Source organism: Procambarus clarkii, chromosome 29 (genome assembly GCF_040958095.1).
Source record: "Procambarus clarkii isolate CNS0578487 chromosome 29, FALCON_Pclarkii_2.0, whole genome shotgun sequence".
In the NCBI taxonomy this organism is placed as follows: Eukaryota; Metazoa; Arthropoda; class Malacostraca; order Decapoda; family Cambaridae; genus Procambarus; species Procambarus clarkii.
Genome location: NC_091178.1, coordinates 10,767,586 through 10,785,769, shown reverse-complemented (window position 1 = coordinate 10,785,769; position 18,184 = coordinate 10,767,586). Strand labels below are relative to the sequence as shown.

General features: G+C 44.4%; 1 protein-coding gene across 21 annotated transcripts in view; it reads left to right on the top strand.

Moving 5' to 3' along the window:
- The window catches only part of LOC123765045 (uncharacterized), a 59,038-nt gene that overhangs the window by 26,505 nt on the left and 14,349 nt on the right, over nt 1-18,184 (top strand). For all 21 annotated transcript variants that reach the window (XR_011229963.1, XR_011229962.1, XR_011229961.1 and 18 more), the window contains exon 3: nt 8,368-8,422. Coding sequence is in view for 1 of the 21 variants with exons in the window: in XM_069333481.1 (XP_069189582.1) it covers nt 8,368-8,422 (55 nt within the window). In the remaining 20 variants the exon portion in view is untranslated. The remainder of the gene's footprint in view (nt 1-8,367; nt 8,423-18,184) is intronic.

Below are 18,184 nucleotides of genomic sequence, written 5' to 3'. Positions count from 1 at the left end.
TCGTCAGTGACCTCCAGTCGACTCTTGCCTGCTCCATAAGCTGATTGTTCTGCTTGCTTAGCCTTTTTCTACGTCTTAAATTTTCCGTCTCCTTCCGTCCCCCACCAGCGTGAGACCTGAGCCCCTCACTCTTCCCGCCTGCGGAAGGAAGTCCCCGTCGCGCGCCTCTCTCTTCGCCCTTGTTGCTTCTCTCTTTATCCTCGAATGTCTGCCCCGTGCAGCCTCGCCCGGGTGTGGTGTGGTGTGCATTCATGGTCCAGTGGTGAGTGCATGATCAGGGCGTGAGTGTAGGATTAGTGGGTGAGTGTAGGATTAGTGGGTGAGTGTAGGATTAGTGGGTGAGTGTAGGGTCAGTGGGTGAGTGTAGGATTAGTGGGTGAGTGTAGGATCAGTGGGTGAGTGTAGGATTAGTGGGTGAGTGTAGGATCAGTGGGTGAGTGTAGGATCAGTGGGTGAGTGTAGGATCAGGGGGTAACTGCATGATGAAGATATGAGTGGATGAAGTTGTGATTAGGCTGTATCGTCAATAGGCTACATAAGTCATCCCTCCATTTTGCAGGTAGAGAGCCTCCTCCCCCCCCCCGTACCATCCTTGCTGAAGGTGGTGGTGGCGGATGCTCTCTACCTCCATAATGGTGGTGCTGCACCCACCCTCGCACACAGGGGTCACTGGCCACGCAGCCTATCGGCACACACACACTCTCTCTCTACAAAGCACTCTTACTCTCACTCATTCATTCACTTATCCTCACATATACGCACGCGCGCGCACACACACGCGGAAAAGTGGAATACCCTTGGGGAACAGGTTGTGGAAGCAAACTCTATTCATACTTTTGAAATTAGGTATGATAGAGAAATGGGACAGGAGTCATTGCTGTAATCAACCGATGGCTGGAAAGGCGGGATCCAAGAGTCAATGCTCGATCCTGCAAGCAAAAATAAGTGAGTACAAATAGGTGAGTACACACACACACACACACACACACACACATGTCCTCGCTGACCAAGCGGAAAGTTCTATGGGGGTCTTAGTCTTAACGGCCCGGGTTCGTTTCCCGGACGAGGTGTCACGGGGGCAGAAGAAGAATTCTTCCCAAAAATGCAAAGTAACGATGAACAAATCCACAAGGGCCGTGACGAGGATTCGAACCTGCGTCCAAGAGCATCCCAGACGCTGCCTTAATCGACTGAGCTATGACATGGTAAAAGAATTGCAACCAGAAATTCTACTGAATTTTCTTCAGTAGAATTACCATCCAAGTAAATTCAGTAGAATTTCTGGTTGCAAGTATTTTACCATGTCGTAGCTCAGTCGATTAAGGCAGCGTCTGGGATGCACTTGGACGCAGGTTCGAATCCTCGTCACGGCCCTTGTGGATTTGTTCATTTGATACATCACGCTATTGTGATTTCTGAAATTGAAATTGAAATAAGTTTATTGAGGTAAAATACACACAAAGGGATGAGGTAGCTCAAGCTATTCTCACCCCGTTCAGTACATCGTGTTAATACATACATAGACATACATGACAAACAATAAACATATTACCGAACATTCTGAGAGATAAACATACATTCTTCCTCCTTTACACAAGTAGTGATTTCTGTGTGTAGTCAAGGTAACGATAATTTGGGAAGGATCAAGAAAACTCACAGCAAATAGGAAATTAAATGGAGACGACTCCTTGAAATTTATATAACCCATTGCCTAGCTCCAGAGGCTCACATAATAGGATAAAAATCACGAACTAATGCGATACTGACAAACATTAAAATATAATTTATATACCTGACGAAGGAAGCCTCGTGTGGAGTACAAGGCTGCCGGGGTTGTGTCATCTCCACACCACCATTCTCATCCCTCTACATATACTATAACCATTCAATTAGTTCTGTTTATTTCTTTAAAGTAGAACACGCATAGACATTTATTTATATAATGTGATATCAATCTTGCCTTCTTGTTTGATAATTACTTATTTTAAAAGGACATGAGAGCAAATTTTGAATGATTGTGTGGCGGGTGGAAGAGTCCTGCGCGGCCAGCACCACCGCCTCCGTTTCCTCGGATCCTTCGAAAATTTGATCTCGAAACTTAAATTGGTGTCTCTTGTTGGTTCTGGATCTGGTGAGAGATGCCCGGGGCGAGTCACTAGGACTCACTGATCGATGTGGGTGAGCCTGCACTTCGACACCATGGAGCCAGTCACTGATCGCAGAATCGCGTGCAACCGAACGAAACTGTCAAGTTTGTGTCATTGCGAATATTATGTACCAATAACATATTTAAAAAACAATGAAAAATGTAACAGACTTTATTTATTATGAGACTCTCGGGGAAGGAGTCGTAGATATTTTCTTGAGAGGAGAATGGTGCAGTGCGCTGGTGGTTTCCTGTCAGTTTCCCGGGGTGTGAGAGAGCGCCGGCAGCGGGCCAGGGAGACAGACGGTCGTAGCAGCACCGGCAGCGCCACCAGCAGCAGGTCATCATGCCGCACCCTGACCAGGGCCACCTGGGTCTTCGCATGCCCAACACACGGTATCTCTTGCCCTTGTACTCCACTGTTGACGTTGATTTATACCCCTGCACCCCCAGGCGTGAAGGCACAGTGTGCCTGTTGCAGGAGCAGAGGCTTCTTCCTGGTGCAATATATGTGTGTGTGTGTGCAGGAGATATATAGTGTATAACACACAATGATGTCTTCTTAAGGTGTGGTTAATCGTAATCTAGCCAGTACAACGAGCAAACAAGGCATTAAGTCGCTGTTGTCTGTCAACTGATGACCTGGGCACGACACATAGATGAGTGGGTGAGGTCATTACTCATGGTGTAAGTACTCACCGGAGCACTTACCTTGAATTCGTGAGTATGGAACAACACGAGAGAATTATTGCATGTTATTGATCGTCCGGTGCGGTGGTGGCGGTGTACTGCTGGTGGTGGGTAGTGTCTGTCAGCCTCACGCCGGGACAGGACGCCCGCCCCGTGCCCTCTCTCTCCACGTGTTGCTCTGCCGCCTCTTCACTCCTGCTAGAGGCTCCCGCAGGACACTCTTGGTGGTCCTGTCATTCCTTCGTCAGTTAAAATGTAGTGTTTAACCGAAAAGAAGGAGCGGATGTGTTTATATGTATTGCGTGCTCAATGTGTTGGGAAGACTCTATTCCCTACACATTAATCCGTCTTAGTTATCCGAAATGCCCTCAGTTCTGTATGAACTGCCCAATGCTCCTGAGGCCCCTAAAGACACCTTCTTTAAGACTGGTCGGGCAGCACGCGTCACCTCGCATGTGCACAAGCCTCACACTCAGGAATCCCACTACCACATCCACTACCACTACCCGTGCGAGGTGCAAGCCAAACACACACATCGAACCCAATCCCGCCACGCCTCACAGACACACGCCCACCGAACACCTTCCACTCACCCCTCACAGACACACGCCCACCGAACACCTTCCACCCACACCCCAAAACCCCAGCTTAAAAACCTCCGGCATGTCAAACCTCCCCTCCCCGAACTCATGCCGCTGCAGTTTGCCAAGGGGGGACATGGGAAGGCTCGGGTGCAGTGGTCCAGACACTCCACGCCCAAGAAAGGAGGAACCTTCCGTCTCAAGTGGTCCAAGAATCGAAAGGTCGTTAAATATAAAGCAAACAAGGAGACGCCAGGGTCTGGTGATAAAAGGTGAGGAAATAGTGCCAAGTTGATCCACTCACCTGCATGGCACACTACCTGTTGACACACACACACCCATCTCTTTGACACACTCCCATTCATGATTCTATACACCTCTGTGGCACTGCTTACAAACCTAGCCAAGTATGTGGCACTACATTAAACCCCTGCCTATTTAGTGTCAATACCGCTATGCTATCAATATCCCTCATCCGTACCTATGATACCCCCCTTTTCATATATCCCTTCGTCATATCCTCCCTTCCCCCCCCCGTCTCATCCCAAATCCTCATCTAACCCCTTTCAAGTGCTATATAGTCATAATGGCTTGGTGCTTTCCCTTGATAGTTCCTTCCTTCCTTCGTCATATATAATCACGCACCACTAGATGTAAACAGAGACACTCACAATATATAGAGTGTAAACTATGACTTAAAAGAGAAAGTTTGCAGGCGGCTGTGTCGTCGTAGTGCATATAAATGCCGCTAGGTTCCCAACATTGTTACTAACGTGCTTGGTGATGCAGCTAACATTGCCTTAGTACCGCCCAACACTATACAATGACTGTAGCGTTGCCTGCCAGTCTGTGTGGTGGAAGGGGCTGTAGGTTTACACCTGTTGATACATCTAGTGCAGAGGCAGAACAAAGGTGCACGTGACATTACGCTTCATGGACTTGTTAGCGCAATCGTCTGATTCATGTCCTCCACATGATGACAAATATTGGGTAGTAAACATGTGGGGAGGCCAGGTGCGGGAAGGTGAGGGGTTAACGCTTTCTCAGCATACATCGTGGACACCGTGTTGGTTGTCTCGACGCCCTCACACACACTCACAAGAATTGTAAAACACTCTTAAAGAGAATGGGAGGATGGTGGCACACCTGGGGTCAATATGAGGGCTAGGTGGCAGCTTGTAGCCAAGGATGGCAGGCCTTCCTGCTCGTTGGCTCCATGTGGACCTCGCTTACACTATAATTGTCCCCTATCTCCCTTCTATCCTTTCCCTGCCACCTCTTTCCTCTGCTTGTTTTTATTTTACTCAGGTGGTTACAGTTTTACACGACTTTTGGCTCCTTTTTGCAGGCTTAGAACTTTTCCTTCCAATAGGTTATGGTAAGCCTTCCACAACCCCCTCCCCCCCTTTTCTCTCTCTCTCTCTCTCTCTCTCTCTCTCTCTCTCTCTCTCTCTCTCTCTCTCTCTCTCTCTCTCTCTCTCTCTCTCTCTCTCTCTCTCTCTCTCTCTCTCTCTCTCTCTCTCATTGCTTGCTTTATTTTTTTTAGTTTATAATTATTGCTTTTTTCACTCATTGCTTTATTTTCATTTTTAATTAATGAGAAAATGCATAATATCGTCAAGTTTGATAACAGTCACGATAATATTCATGATAATGTTTGTTATTTGTTGTGTGAGTGTTTGGCATTGGCTTCCCCTCACCTTCCTACCACCCCTAAGGCGTTCCTGCTCCGCCCTACCCCAAGCCTCAGAGCCACGCCCTCCTCCAGGACTATCCTAGCCCCCCGTCACAGCTCTTCTTCGTCCCGACATCCCTCTCCCTCTTGCCATGTGCAGTACCCATCCCCCAACTCCTTTGCTCTCCAAGCGCAAGAAGCAAACTTTCTATACCCTATGCACGGTCCTCCCTTCACCGTGGAACAGCTCCATCCTTCCCTCTCACCGTGGAATAGTTACTTCTTCCCCCCCCCTCTCACCGTGCAACAGCCCCTCCCTCTCCCCTAACCGTGCAACAGGCCTCCCCTCTCCCCCTCACCACCAGCGCAGTAAGTCATGAGACAGCCGTCCCTTTTCCCAGCCATGACCTACACAACAGCACATAGAATGCCTAAGGTTTGCCCTAATGACCCCACGCTCCTCAAAAGTGCTCAGACCAGTAAGCCTATGGATGTAGAATGTTTCCAAGTGCCTCTTGTGGACACTGAAGGTGTTCCCGAGCATGGCTGGGCAGGATGTCGTCCGAGCGGTGGCAACGAGTATTAAAGGAAGCTTCAAAGTAGACAATGAAAGTTGACATTCTGCACGAATTCGCGGAGAGAAACTACTAATTTTCTCTGGCGAAGCTACCATAAGGGATTGGGACAGTTCCAGTTACTACTCGAGTCCTGTTTGTACTATATTTAAATTCTTAGTTTTGCTTTATTGTCAGCTGTTATCACAGTTGGAAGTGGATTTCGGGAAGATATTTAGTTTCTAATTACTTGGTCAGCAGCAACCTGCGTGGCTGCATACCTGTGCTCGGTTGTTGTTCTTATAGATTCAGCTACTCGGAACCAGTTCCAAGTAGAACGGGCTATGGTGAGCCCGTAACTTATCTGGCACAGGAGCGGGGCAAGTATCATCTGGCTATGGTGAGACTACCCTTCCAGTCGCCCTCCCGCACATCAGCTTTGGGCTCTAAAATAATAAATGCAGAAGTGCAGTGAGAGCTACCCTTCCCTTCCCTTCCCACCCAATCCAGCCAACAGATGTGTGACCCAATTCTCTCTCTGGGCGAACCCACAGCCTCACGGCCATCTTTTGCGGCAAATTGATACCATTACTTGTGGTCTAGATGTCCGAGTACGGCAAAGGGGTCCATCCATCACAATTTTTTTTCTCTCATACTTTTAACTGGGTCGTTAACCATCGCTACGTTATCCATTCAATCTTAAGCGAAGGAAGACATGCTCTCACATCATACATATCTTCCCCTTCGCTGTCATATCTTTCTCATAAACACATATCCTGTTGCAACAAATTATGACGTCTCGAAATATATTATTTACTTGTCTTGACTAAAAAAAAAATAAGTGTAGATATGACCTTTTTTTTCTATGTAAAATCATAGTAGAGTAAAAAAGGAACATTTGTTTGCATGTGTTATCAGTTTCGTCATTAGTCCTAGTGCCTTCCGGTACATATGCTGGTACGCTAGCCAGTATCGGGGCACACTGAGAAGCGTGTATACCTCTTGACATACTGACAACAGTGTATATTTCGTCACACACTGAAAAGAGTGCATTCTTTCCGTTGAGTCTGTGTCTATTTGACTCACTTTGAAACTGCGCACGGCGCGATGCTCCAGGGTCCAATAGGAAAATAAAAGGAGAGAATATTTAGGGAGGGGAGGGAGCGGGGGGAAGATTGCTCAGCTGGGATTTGTGTAGTGGTGGTAGTGGCAGCAGTGTGGCAGTAGCTGTGGTGTGATCTGTGTCTCCTAGTGTCCCACCTCACAGCTTAAGAGATCCGCCCACTACACGGTTCCTCTGTATTCCTGCCGCTCTTAAATAATCGTGTACTTAAACGCAGTCACTTGTGGTTTATATACAGTGGGATTTGCTCGCGGAATACTAACTCCTAATTGGTGGATGTGGACGGTGGCGGACGCTGGGCCTTGCATGCCGATCACTCTGTACCAGTTACCCTCTTGTCCATTTATGAAATACTAATGCTAATATGCTTACTAACATGGTGTAACTTGTAGTTTAAGTAATATACTGTCTAAACTTCATTCATATTTTTTCCCCCACAGGATAGCACATGCAGGAGGTAAACCATTGTTGTATTTAGCAAGCAGGTTGGTGTGTGTGGTAGTGTTCACACACACACACACACACACACACGCACACACACACACACACACACACACACACACACACACACACACACACACACACACACACACACACACACACACATATACACACACACACACGCACACACGTGGTCCACAACATATAATGTGTGTGGTAGTGTACACACACACACACACACACACACACACACACACACACACACACACACACACACGTGGTCCACATAAGAGCCATCATGTAGACTAAAAGGTCACATACAACAAGAACGTCGTGTATTCTCAAGGTCTGCACACTGCGTATCTCATTCCTCTAAACGTGAATAATTGCTTATTCGCTATAAAAAAAGACATTCAAAAGTTGTTGTCCCTTATCTTGTACAAATAATTTAACTACTAAAGTGTGTTTAACCTTCCCACAGTTTTCACAAGAACTTGTCTAGATATCGCTGACAACAGTGACAATGATACGAAATCTAGGATGACTGAGTTTAAAGATATCGTGTTTCAAAACTAATGTAATCTAGTGACCAGAATTCATAATACTCTCTAGCAATTTCACGGTCCTTGTTTATACAGCGTGTGAATATTGTATCCCGTGTGGGACTTGAGTGTACCACTAACGGCGTTGAACGTAGGCTACATTCAGAACGATATCTTCCGGCGTTTCTTTGAATGGATACCGGGCCGTCTGGTCGGTACATTGTAGTGACCTGGAAGTCAGCGGTACCCCATTGCATGAACGCCTTGACCCTATCATGCAGTGGGGTACATGCATTGAAGCATCTGCATGATCAAGCAACCGGCAAGAATCTTAGTGTGATAATCCTGCAGGCTGAGCGCCTCTCACGACTCCGGTGCCTTTCAGTGGCCTGTAGGTAGCTCGAAGCAGCGGGTCAGATCGTCTCAGAGATGAGCGTCCATGTCTCCCGTCTGACTACTGCAGCCCGTGAAAAAGTTCCGAGCGTCATTGGAATTGTTTGTTGATATAGAAAGCGCTTAATCTGTGATTGGGAATTCAGGCAGTTAAAGCAGTTCTGCGACGTGATGGTTTGAAGTATTTGAATTATTAATTGTGCCCTTCTGCGTCTCCTACAGGATGGGCAAGACGAAGACAGAGACTACTACTCGCACCTTCACCAAGGATGGCACGGTATGTATAGCTCCACATACCCTGCACACACAGTCTCTATTACTATTAATATTTACTATTTGTGCCTGCAGGATCGAGCTGTTAGCTCTTGGACCCCGCCTTTCTGACCCGTGGGTTGTTAAATGTACTGACTCCCGACCTATTTGTTCTTTATCATATCTACTACATATATTTCTATAATACACACACACACTTCACAAGGATACTGCCAACATCCCTTTGACTTATCGCCCTCGGGTTTCATCCATCTCCTCTCTGTCAACCTAGTCAATTCCCCGCAGAATTTTTTATGTCGCTATCATGTCTCCTCGATCATACATATTTTTAAGTGTTGTGAGTTTCAGCTCCCTTAGCCACTTGTAATTAAAGGTAATCCTTCAAGTGCTGGCACAAGTTTCGTTGCAGTTCTCTGGTATTGTTCAAAGTTGATGATAAAGATTAATCCACCCAAGAGGTGGCACGGGCATGAATAGCCCGTAATCAAAGTTCGGCTGTTGTTGTTGTTATAGATTCAGCTATTCGGATCAAGTTCCAAGTAGCACGGGCTATGGTGAGCCCGCAGTAGATTTATTCATTCCTGAAGGTTATCCAGATCGTCCTACATATTTTAACAATCCCCGTGTGCTATGACTCGCTTAATCAATTTCCTCTTTTCGGTGTGTGTGAGATTACGGTTGTTGTGTGAGAAGAGGCGATTGATGATTCATGAAGATTAAGCCACCCAAAAGGTGGCACGGGCATGAATAGCCCGTGAGTGGTGGCCCTTTTGAGCCATTACCAGTATCAATAGATGATACTGGAGATTTGTGGAGGTGCGACTGCACCCTGCGTGACGGGAGATGTCTCCCGTGTGAGGAGAGGCAGGTAGTGGACTACCTGCCTCTTAACCTAACTTAACCTAGGACTACACTGGGACTACCTAACTTAACCCAGTGGACTACACTGGGTTAAGTTAGGGTCATCAAGTTATTGCTAATAAAAAGCATCACATAACCGGCAACTTATAAGTAACGTCACTGTTTTTTTAGCTTTATTTAAAATGGGTTTTCTAGCGTTTTCGGGTGTGATCAGCAGGTTATGTTATGTTATCTAGTAGCCAGATGGCGCAATGTGGCCCACTAGCATTACCTTGCGATGATTTCGGGGCTCAATGTCCCCGCGGCCCGGTCCTCGACCAGGCCTCCTGGTTGTTTCCATCGGCGACAAATAACGTGAAGTATGCTACTGGATAGAAAGCACCATAACCTAACCTAAACAACACTAACCTAACCTAACCAACCCTAACCTAACTTAACATAATATAACCAACCCTAACCTAACCTAACTTAGCCTACCCTACCTAACCTATCCTACCTTATAGGATAAGGTAGGATTATAATACTATAATTATAATGATTACATGTTTTCATGTTATGACTATTAGGTAAATAATGTACTATATTTTTTTGTAAACAAACACTCGAGATATATATATATATATATATATATATATATATATATATATATATATATATATATATATATATATATATATATATAACATTGATGAATAAAACATAATTAGTTAACAAATATAATTCTTCCCTTCCCCCAAAAAAAGAACATTTTGAATTATGGTAAATGTATCAGCCCGTTATATTTGTATGATCATAGGCTATTCACTTTAAACCTTCCTACACTGCATTTTGATCTGTTATTAGAGTTAGCGTAATCGTAATTATACACCTTGCTCTTGCCACTTAAATTCCATATCATTGTTCCTAATTACGCCTCACTTACGTAATTTCTCGGTTATTCGACATTACCCTGCCCGGGAAACCGCTAATTTTCATTTGTTATTTTCTGTTGATTTGGCCCAACCGCCTGAGTGGGCGGGGCGGGGGTGGGGGCCTCTTCCGCCCTACCTCTGATTATTATTATATCCGGGATTGATGTGTATATATTTATGTGTGTACCGTACGTATATAGTTAAGTATACAGGCGATGAGTCACAATAACGTGACTGAAGTATGTTGACCAGACCACACACTTGAAGTTGAAGGGACGACGACGTTTCGGTCCGTCCTGGACCATTCACAATCGACTTGAGAATGGTCCAGGACGGACCGAAACGTCGTCGTCCCTTCAACTTCTAGTGTGTGGTCTGGTCAACATAGTTAAGTATAGTTGCTCATTTGGTGCGATTCTAATTAAATTGTGTTTGTATGTTGCAATGTGTTACCCTGAGGTTCCTTTGAGGTGTTTTCGGGGCTTAGCGTCTCCGCGGCCCGGTCGTCGACCAGGCCTCCTCGTAGCTGGACTGGTCAACAAGGCTGTTTGGACGCGGCTGCCGCGGGGACGCTAAGCCCGGGAACAACTGCAAGGTAACTCCAAGGCAAGGTAAGGGTATAGCAGGAACATGTTGGTGTTCAGAGTGGGGGGGGGATGATGTTCCCTCCCCACCCTCCCCACAGAAACCAGGACATTTGATTGATGATTGATGAAGATTAAGCCACCCCAAAAGGTGGCACGGGCATGAATAGCCCGTAAGTGGTGGCCCTTTTGAGCCATTACCAGTATCAAGAGCTGATATTGGAGATCTGTGGAGGTGCGACTGCACCCTGCGTGACGGGAGATGTCTCCCGTCCGACATTTGATCATTCCTACGAAGTCTGGACATCCCTCGGGGAATCCCTGGGGAATATAATGATAACGACGTGTATGATGGAATGAGCGCCGCGTGAGGCCCTCTGCCAGACATATAAACACAAGCACTCACAATTTTGTTTAGAACATTGTTTGCAGCACCTTGATAACGGATGTGGGTTTCATGCGGAAATTTGTCGATAATTGACTTACACATGTACTGGATCTTTCCTTCACCTTCGATAATAATATAAACTGCCTTTTTTAAATATAACAATAATATTAACGAGAAATTTATAACTATGATCTTATAAACAATATATATCAATGATGATAACATTAATGCTAAAGCGTAATAATAAACTTTAGATAAATGATAAGTAATTTAGATGTATTGGTCAAGAGACGGTCCATAAGGCTGGCCAGTGAACTCTCGGGTCACGCTCTCTGGCCTGCCCTTATACCTGGTGCTGCTCACTAATAAAATGTTGTATTATTTTACTGGCAATATGACCTGAATGACACTCAGGGCTGTTGTGGTAGACAACCTCGATGGGAATAAAAACGTGGCCATTAAAAATTTAAGTCGGACACGTTACCCCAGGTAACGTGTCAGACTTAAATGATACACAGATGAACAGACTCATATTTACGACTACCTGGGGGGTTGGGGGGGGGGGGTGTTAAGCCCTCCCGAGGGAGCCAAGCTAGTCCAGGGGCTGATGATTGAGTGATAAAGATTAAGCCACCCAAGAGGTGGCACGGGTGTGAATAGCCCGTAAGAGGGGCTGAATGTTGTTGTTATAGATTTAGCCACTCGGAACAAGTTCCAAGTAGCACGGGCTATGGTGAGCCCGCAGTGGCTTACCTGTCACTGGAACGGTGCTGACGTAAGGGGCTGAAGAACGCGATGTTTGATATATCTCGTCCGGGACTAATATCACCACTCACACCAGTCATCATCGCCGACGTTTCCACCACTTATTGATGCCAAGAAACCCCACTATAATATTTTTATTCATTTTGTCTCTGAAGTGTGTGTGTGTGTGTGTGTTTAAGGCTTGTGTAGAGATCCCCCCCCCCCAAGGTCTAACTACTGACCTTCCCCAGGATGCAACCCCACAACAGTTGTCTAATTCCCGGCTACCTATTTACTGTGAGGTGAACTGAACATTAGGTGAAAGAAAACGGAGTTCAACCATTTATGTTCCGCCCGGGAATCGAATCCGGATCCGTGAGTCGAGAACTAAGCCAATTGTACTACGAGACTATAGCTGTTTTATTAAAGTAGTCTTGAAACATTGCGGAAAAATTCAAGCGACGTCAATCAGGGGGTCGAAGTGGAAGAAAGAATACAAGCGGTATTCAAGCAGTTGTTCTCTGAAGATGACGCCGCCGCTCCCAAAGTCCCATGATAATGCTTCAAATGACACAACAGAAAACGGCATTTATGTGAAGCGATCAAAATTATTATTCTACTGTTGCGTTCCTTTCAAAGGTCGGTTTATATTTACTTAGCTTTCTATAAATTAGTTAATTACATTTTTGACGTTTGTATATGAAGTCTAGTTTATTTAATGTGTTCCGTTCTAGTTCACTAGGAAACTGCTGAACCAGACTCAGGGTCCGCCCCAGGAAGACCGCCAGGATACATTCCGACCTCCACCTTGACCTTTCAGACCAGTCTTATGTACGCTTGCTGTCGTGCGTGTCTGAAAAATCCCTCTATTACGACTTTTAACCCGGAATTATGACAAGAAGATCACAGAGCGCTGACCACGAGCGGGGATTAGTTGCGGGTTAATGGGCTGATCGCCATAAAACCCGGGGATTAGGGTAAAAGATTAGGCTATAGATATGTCTTTATTATAATAAATAATTTAGGGTTATGTAAATGTAGCTAAATATTGTTGTTATCAATGGAGACAATGCGAAGGATTGTATACAGTATTAGGTTTGTATACTTAATATTATAAACTAACTTTTTCTTTTAATATTGGAAAATAATGTAGTTCATTAAGCAACACTTGAGCAAGTCTCGCCTTTCAGTTACTGTTTCACTTATTACCGAAATTGAGAGGGGCTTCCTTACATCTAAATTACGGTAATTAGTTGTAAGAAATACATATACAAATAAAAGTGACACATTCAAATGCAGTACAAGAGACAATTCAAATGAATGAAAGAGTCAAACAAACCGGTATTATACCAGGCATCACATATTTAAAACACATACAACAAGTTGTATTTATCGTTCACCGGTTAATGTACAATTCTTTGAGATAAACACCTCACAACAATGAGGTTGGTTCCTCACTGACCAGTCTAGAACACTAGAACCAAACTTGGCATCTGACAGCTTCACATACTTCACAGATGGATCAGTAGACCAGCAGAGACAAGAAACCGGAGCTGCAGTTAAAGCAGGAAACTGTAAATAGTTGGAGGCTCTCAAATGGGTGTTCGACTTTACAAACAGAGATGCTAGCCATTCAAAAGGCTTTGGAACATGCTCTTGCTGAACACCGACAACATGTTATCATACATACAGATTCGACAACTGCCATTGAAACCTTGCAACAAGAACACATATGTGATAACATACATCTGATCACAAATGTCATCATTAATGCTAACACTCAAACGACAAGGCCGACGGGTACTTATCAACTGAGTGCCAAGTCATGTGGGAATAATAGGAAATGACATTGCAGACGAAGCTGCAAAACTTGCAACTAAGAGAAGAAATGTAGACATTTACATACCACAGAGTCTGTCACAGATTAAGAAAGTAATTATAAACAGAGCAATTCAAATGCTCTATGTACCGTCCCACATCATGTGTTCCGCCCCACACGGTGGACGAACTGACGAACTCACACTGGACTGCCTCAAGCAGTGTACGCCCCACGCATAGTGTACCACGTTAAGCGTAATATACCGCCCCACGCAAAATATACCACCTCATGCATAGTATACCCCCCACGATATACTATGCTTGAGTCATATACCACCTGACAGCAGTATACCGCTAAATAATCCATGCCTATTACGCACGTTGTCAGATGACTTACAGCCGTCGGGTTTTCATCAGGAATGGTGGAAAATTAAATGTTACAAAACGTGTGGCTTAAAGGATAAGGTCATCTCGGCATTATCAGCTAATTTAGTAAACATTGGGACCGATGAGACACTGTCATTCTAATCCGTGATAATTACTCGATATCTTACACAAGAGTGCCGGCGGAAAATTGGTTGTGATTCATTTAAATGATTCATTTCACACTCTGTAAACCTGTCAATACAACGTCTATTTAGAACATTGTAGATGTTGCTGTGTGTATGGGTTGTGTGGAAGGTGTGATGGTGTTGTGGTAGATGGTATAAAACGTTCGCAAATTAATGACTAGGGTTTTACGGGCTCACCATAGCCCGTGCTACATGGACACTTTTGTTTCTGAGTAGCTAAATCTAAAACAATGACTACGGGGAAGAGGTCCTTCTCTTTATGCCCCGCCTACTGTCCCAGCTGTGTCTGGGTACAAGTGGCAGGATGAACAACCCAGCGGGTTTTCTTCCTTTTGGGGAGTGTTGTACATGCTGCTATGGCGGTGTGTCCACTCACAAGATGAGTGGCGCTGCCCAATAAACTCGCCCCTCGGGGCAAAATTAAAAATTTAGCCTTGTGCCTATTGAGTTGTAATTTAACTTTTCCGACGATCAAATTCTTTGTCGAATCTGGCCTTAAAGCTGTGGATGAAGGTGGCTGCTACAACTGTTTCTCTTACGGTACTCCATTTACTGACCATCCGGACATAGTACGAGTATCATCTTAAATTTCTTCCACTCATTTGCATTTCCACCTTTCATCCATGTCTTCTTGTCTTACTTTCTCTCGATTTACAGGGGTTATTCTTATATACGCTGTTCTCTTTAGTATCCGTTGTGTTCATATCCCCTTTTCTTATTTTCTCTAACATTGTGAGATTTAGTTCCCTTAACATATCCTCTCCGCTTAATCTTCTTAAGTCGTGGCGCTAATCTTGCTGCAAACCTCTGCAATATTTTCAATTTTGGATTTGTGCTGCACAAAGTGCAGATTTCTTAGGAACCTGGAATGGGGCTTACGGCAGAGCGTAAGGACTCCCTCACGACTCTCGTTTTCCCAAGCATAGTCTTGAACCTCTGAATGGCGTAAATCGCGATGGTGATGTCTATTCCACTGGAATAAGAAACTATAGGCAAGCGCCCCACGACGACGACATTTTAATGGGAGACCCATACAAAAAAAGAGAGCCAACAGGGTTCCTCTCGGTTTGTCACCCATTATCTTGATAGAGTTCTTATTTAGGTTTTAGATGTCGTTCTATGTTTTTAGCTTTCCATGTGTTGTTGATGGGATGGTTGTGTGCTGCTGATGTTGGTGTGTGAACGTGTCGGTTACTGAGTTTGTGGAGTGATTACATGTACCTCCCTCACACTTGACTCAGGCCTGACGCACTCACACTTGACTCATCCACAGTTGTGCTCTTTCCCTCTCCCTAAAGCCTATCCGCCACTCCAGCAATTTTATAATCTCCATCATTAACACTAATGCATTATTCTGTGCAGCAAACCTGAATTATTACCATTATTATTGATATATTTATTCTTAAGCTTAACCTGTGGTCGATGCGGCGACTTTTGTAAACTCACATTAATATTTAGAATCGTATTGTTAATGCCATCGATTTCACATTCGTCGAAGCTCGACCAACAGCCTCGCTCCGAAGGTCAGACACCCGGTTGTGTCCCGTCAACGGAACCACGGCACCAGCGTTCCCTACCAACCCAATTATACTTTTTCATCAACAGCCTTACTCATGGTCACGTCCCGGTGGGCCTGACAGGGCAAAGTGTCACATCGTCACCTGATCAAACAGGCTTGACGAAATAGATCTTATCGGCATCCGTGTAACCCTCCCTCCCTCCCCCTCACAACGCAAACATTGATATGATTCAAATTAAGGCAACAAAACTGTTGAAAAAAATATTAGATAATTAATTTTTGCAGAGTGGAAGACGGTTGGAACAAGTTAATTAAGTAAACAATATGGTGAATGCCAAAACCTTCTGTAGTTTCCAAGCGTCATGTGACAAAGTGCTAGGAAGACGGGACACCACGAGCATAGCTCATATCCTGTAGTTATACTTAGGTAATTAAACACACACACACACACACACACACATATGTGTGTGTGTGCTCTCTTTATGCCTCGCGGCATATGCGAGGCTGGCTAACATCAGAACGGCGTTCAGGAACCTGTGTAAGGAATTATTCAGAATCTTGTACACCACATATGTAAGACCAATCCTGGAGTATGCGGCCTCAGCATGGAGCCCGTACCTTGTCAAGCACAAGACGAAGCTGGAAAAAGTCCAAAGGTATGCTACTAGACTAGTCCCAGAACTAAAAGGCATGAGTTTATTTATTTTATTTATTTATTTATTTATTTATTTATTTATATATATACAAGAAGGTACATTGGGTTTGTGAGAATACATTGGATAGTACAGTATTTACACTTGTAAAGCCACTAGTACGCGCAGCGTTTCGGGCAGGAGTTATGATGAAAGGCTGCGGGAAATGCACCTTACGACACTGGAAGACAGAAGAGTAAGGGGGGGACATGATCACAACCTACAAAATCCTCAGGGGAATCGACCGGGTAAACAAGGATGAACTATTCAACACTGGAGGGAGGCGAACAAGGGGACACAGGTGGAAGCTGAGTACCCAAATGAGCCACAGAGACATTAGAAAGAACTTTTTTCAGTGTCAGGGTAGTTAGTAAATGGAACACACTAGGAAGTGATGTGGTGGAGGCTGACTCCATACACAGTTTCAAATGTAGATATGATAGAGCCCAGTGGGCTCAGGAATCTGTACACCTGTTGATTGACAGTTGAGAGGCGGGACCAAAGAGCCAGAGCTCAACCCCCGCAAGCACAATTAGGTGAGCACACACACACACACACACACACGGGGCCAAGACCGTCAGTAGTTTCAAAGCGTTATATGACAAAGAGTACTGGGAAGACGGGACACCACGAGCGTAACTCTCATCCTGTAACTACACTTAGGTAATTACACTTGCTCTCTACCCATCAGGCAGTGCAGTATGCACCCACTTCCATGTGGGTAGACTGTTATGAAGCACTTGAGGTACTCAGTTACTACTACTTAGGTACTACATTTAGTAAAGGCGACTATCTTCTTTATTTAGTTATTATAATCCTGTTGTGGATTGTATGGTCTTAAAATTTATATTAAGTTGTCTGTTCTAATGTTATTGTGTCAGTATGACTATATTTAGTCGACTGTTGGGAATATATCTCCCTGGAAAGTAGTTTGTATAAGTACAAATTAACGTTTTCTAAATCTCCATTTTGGGAGTCGGCGCCCTTGTAAATATATATTATGAGAAAAATCGATGGTTCTAGCGTTGAGGATGATAATTATATCAACTTAAGAATAGTTGTCGAGCTGAGGACAGCATCTTAGCAGTGTTGATAAGGAATAACGCATTAATATACGGTAAGATAACGTAATTCCGACGCACTTGAACCGGACGTTCTGTCTGTCATTCATCACGGAGTCTGATAAACAACTTTTGTACATTGCTATCGCTAGTAAAACAGAAGATATGATGATCAAACTACGCATCAGAAAATGGAGAAACAACGACGTATCGGTCCATCCTGGACTATTATCATGGAAAAGATATCCAGAAAGAGCAGAATAGAATAAGGCTTTACTGTACTGTCACAGCCTCACTCCATGTTTTTTCAAAATTCAAATTCAAAATTCAAATGTTTATTCAGGTTTAAAGTACATACATACAAAGTGTGATACAAATATTGACGAATTTATTGATAGAGCTAGTACATACAATACCTAAAGCCATTGTTTCGCAAAGCGTTTCGGGCAGGCAAAGCGTCCGTCCAAGGCACAATGTATGGTTGTTACAATGCCATGTTTAGTAGTTATACTCATATTCTTTGCCATTAAGTACAACTTACTCACATTTCGTACCATTCTTCTAAAGTGTTTTGTAAATCTGCCTGTGTGTGCTTGCGGAATTCCATTGATTTCTA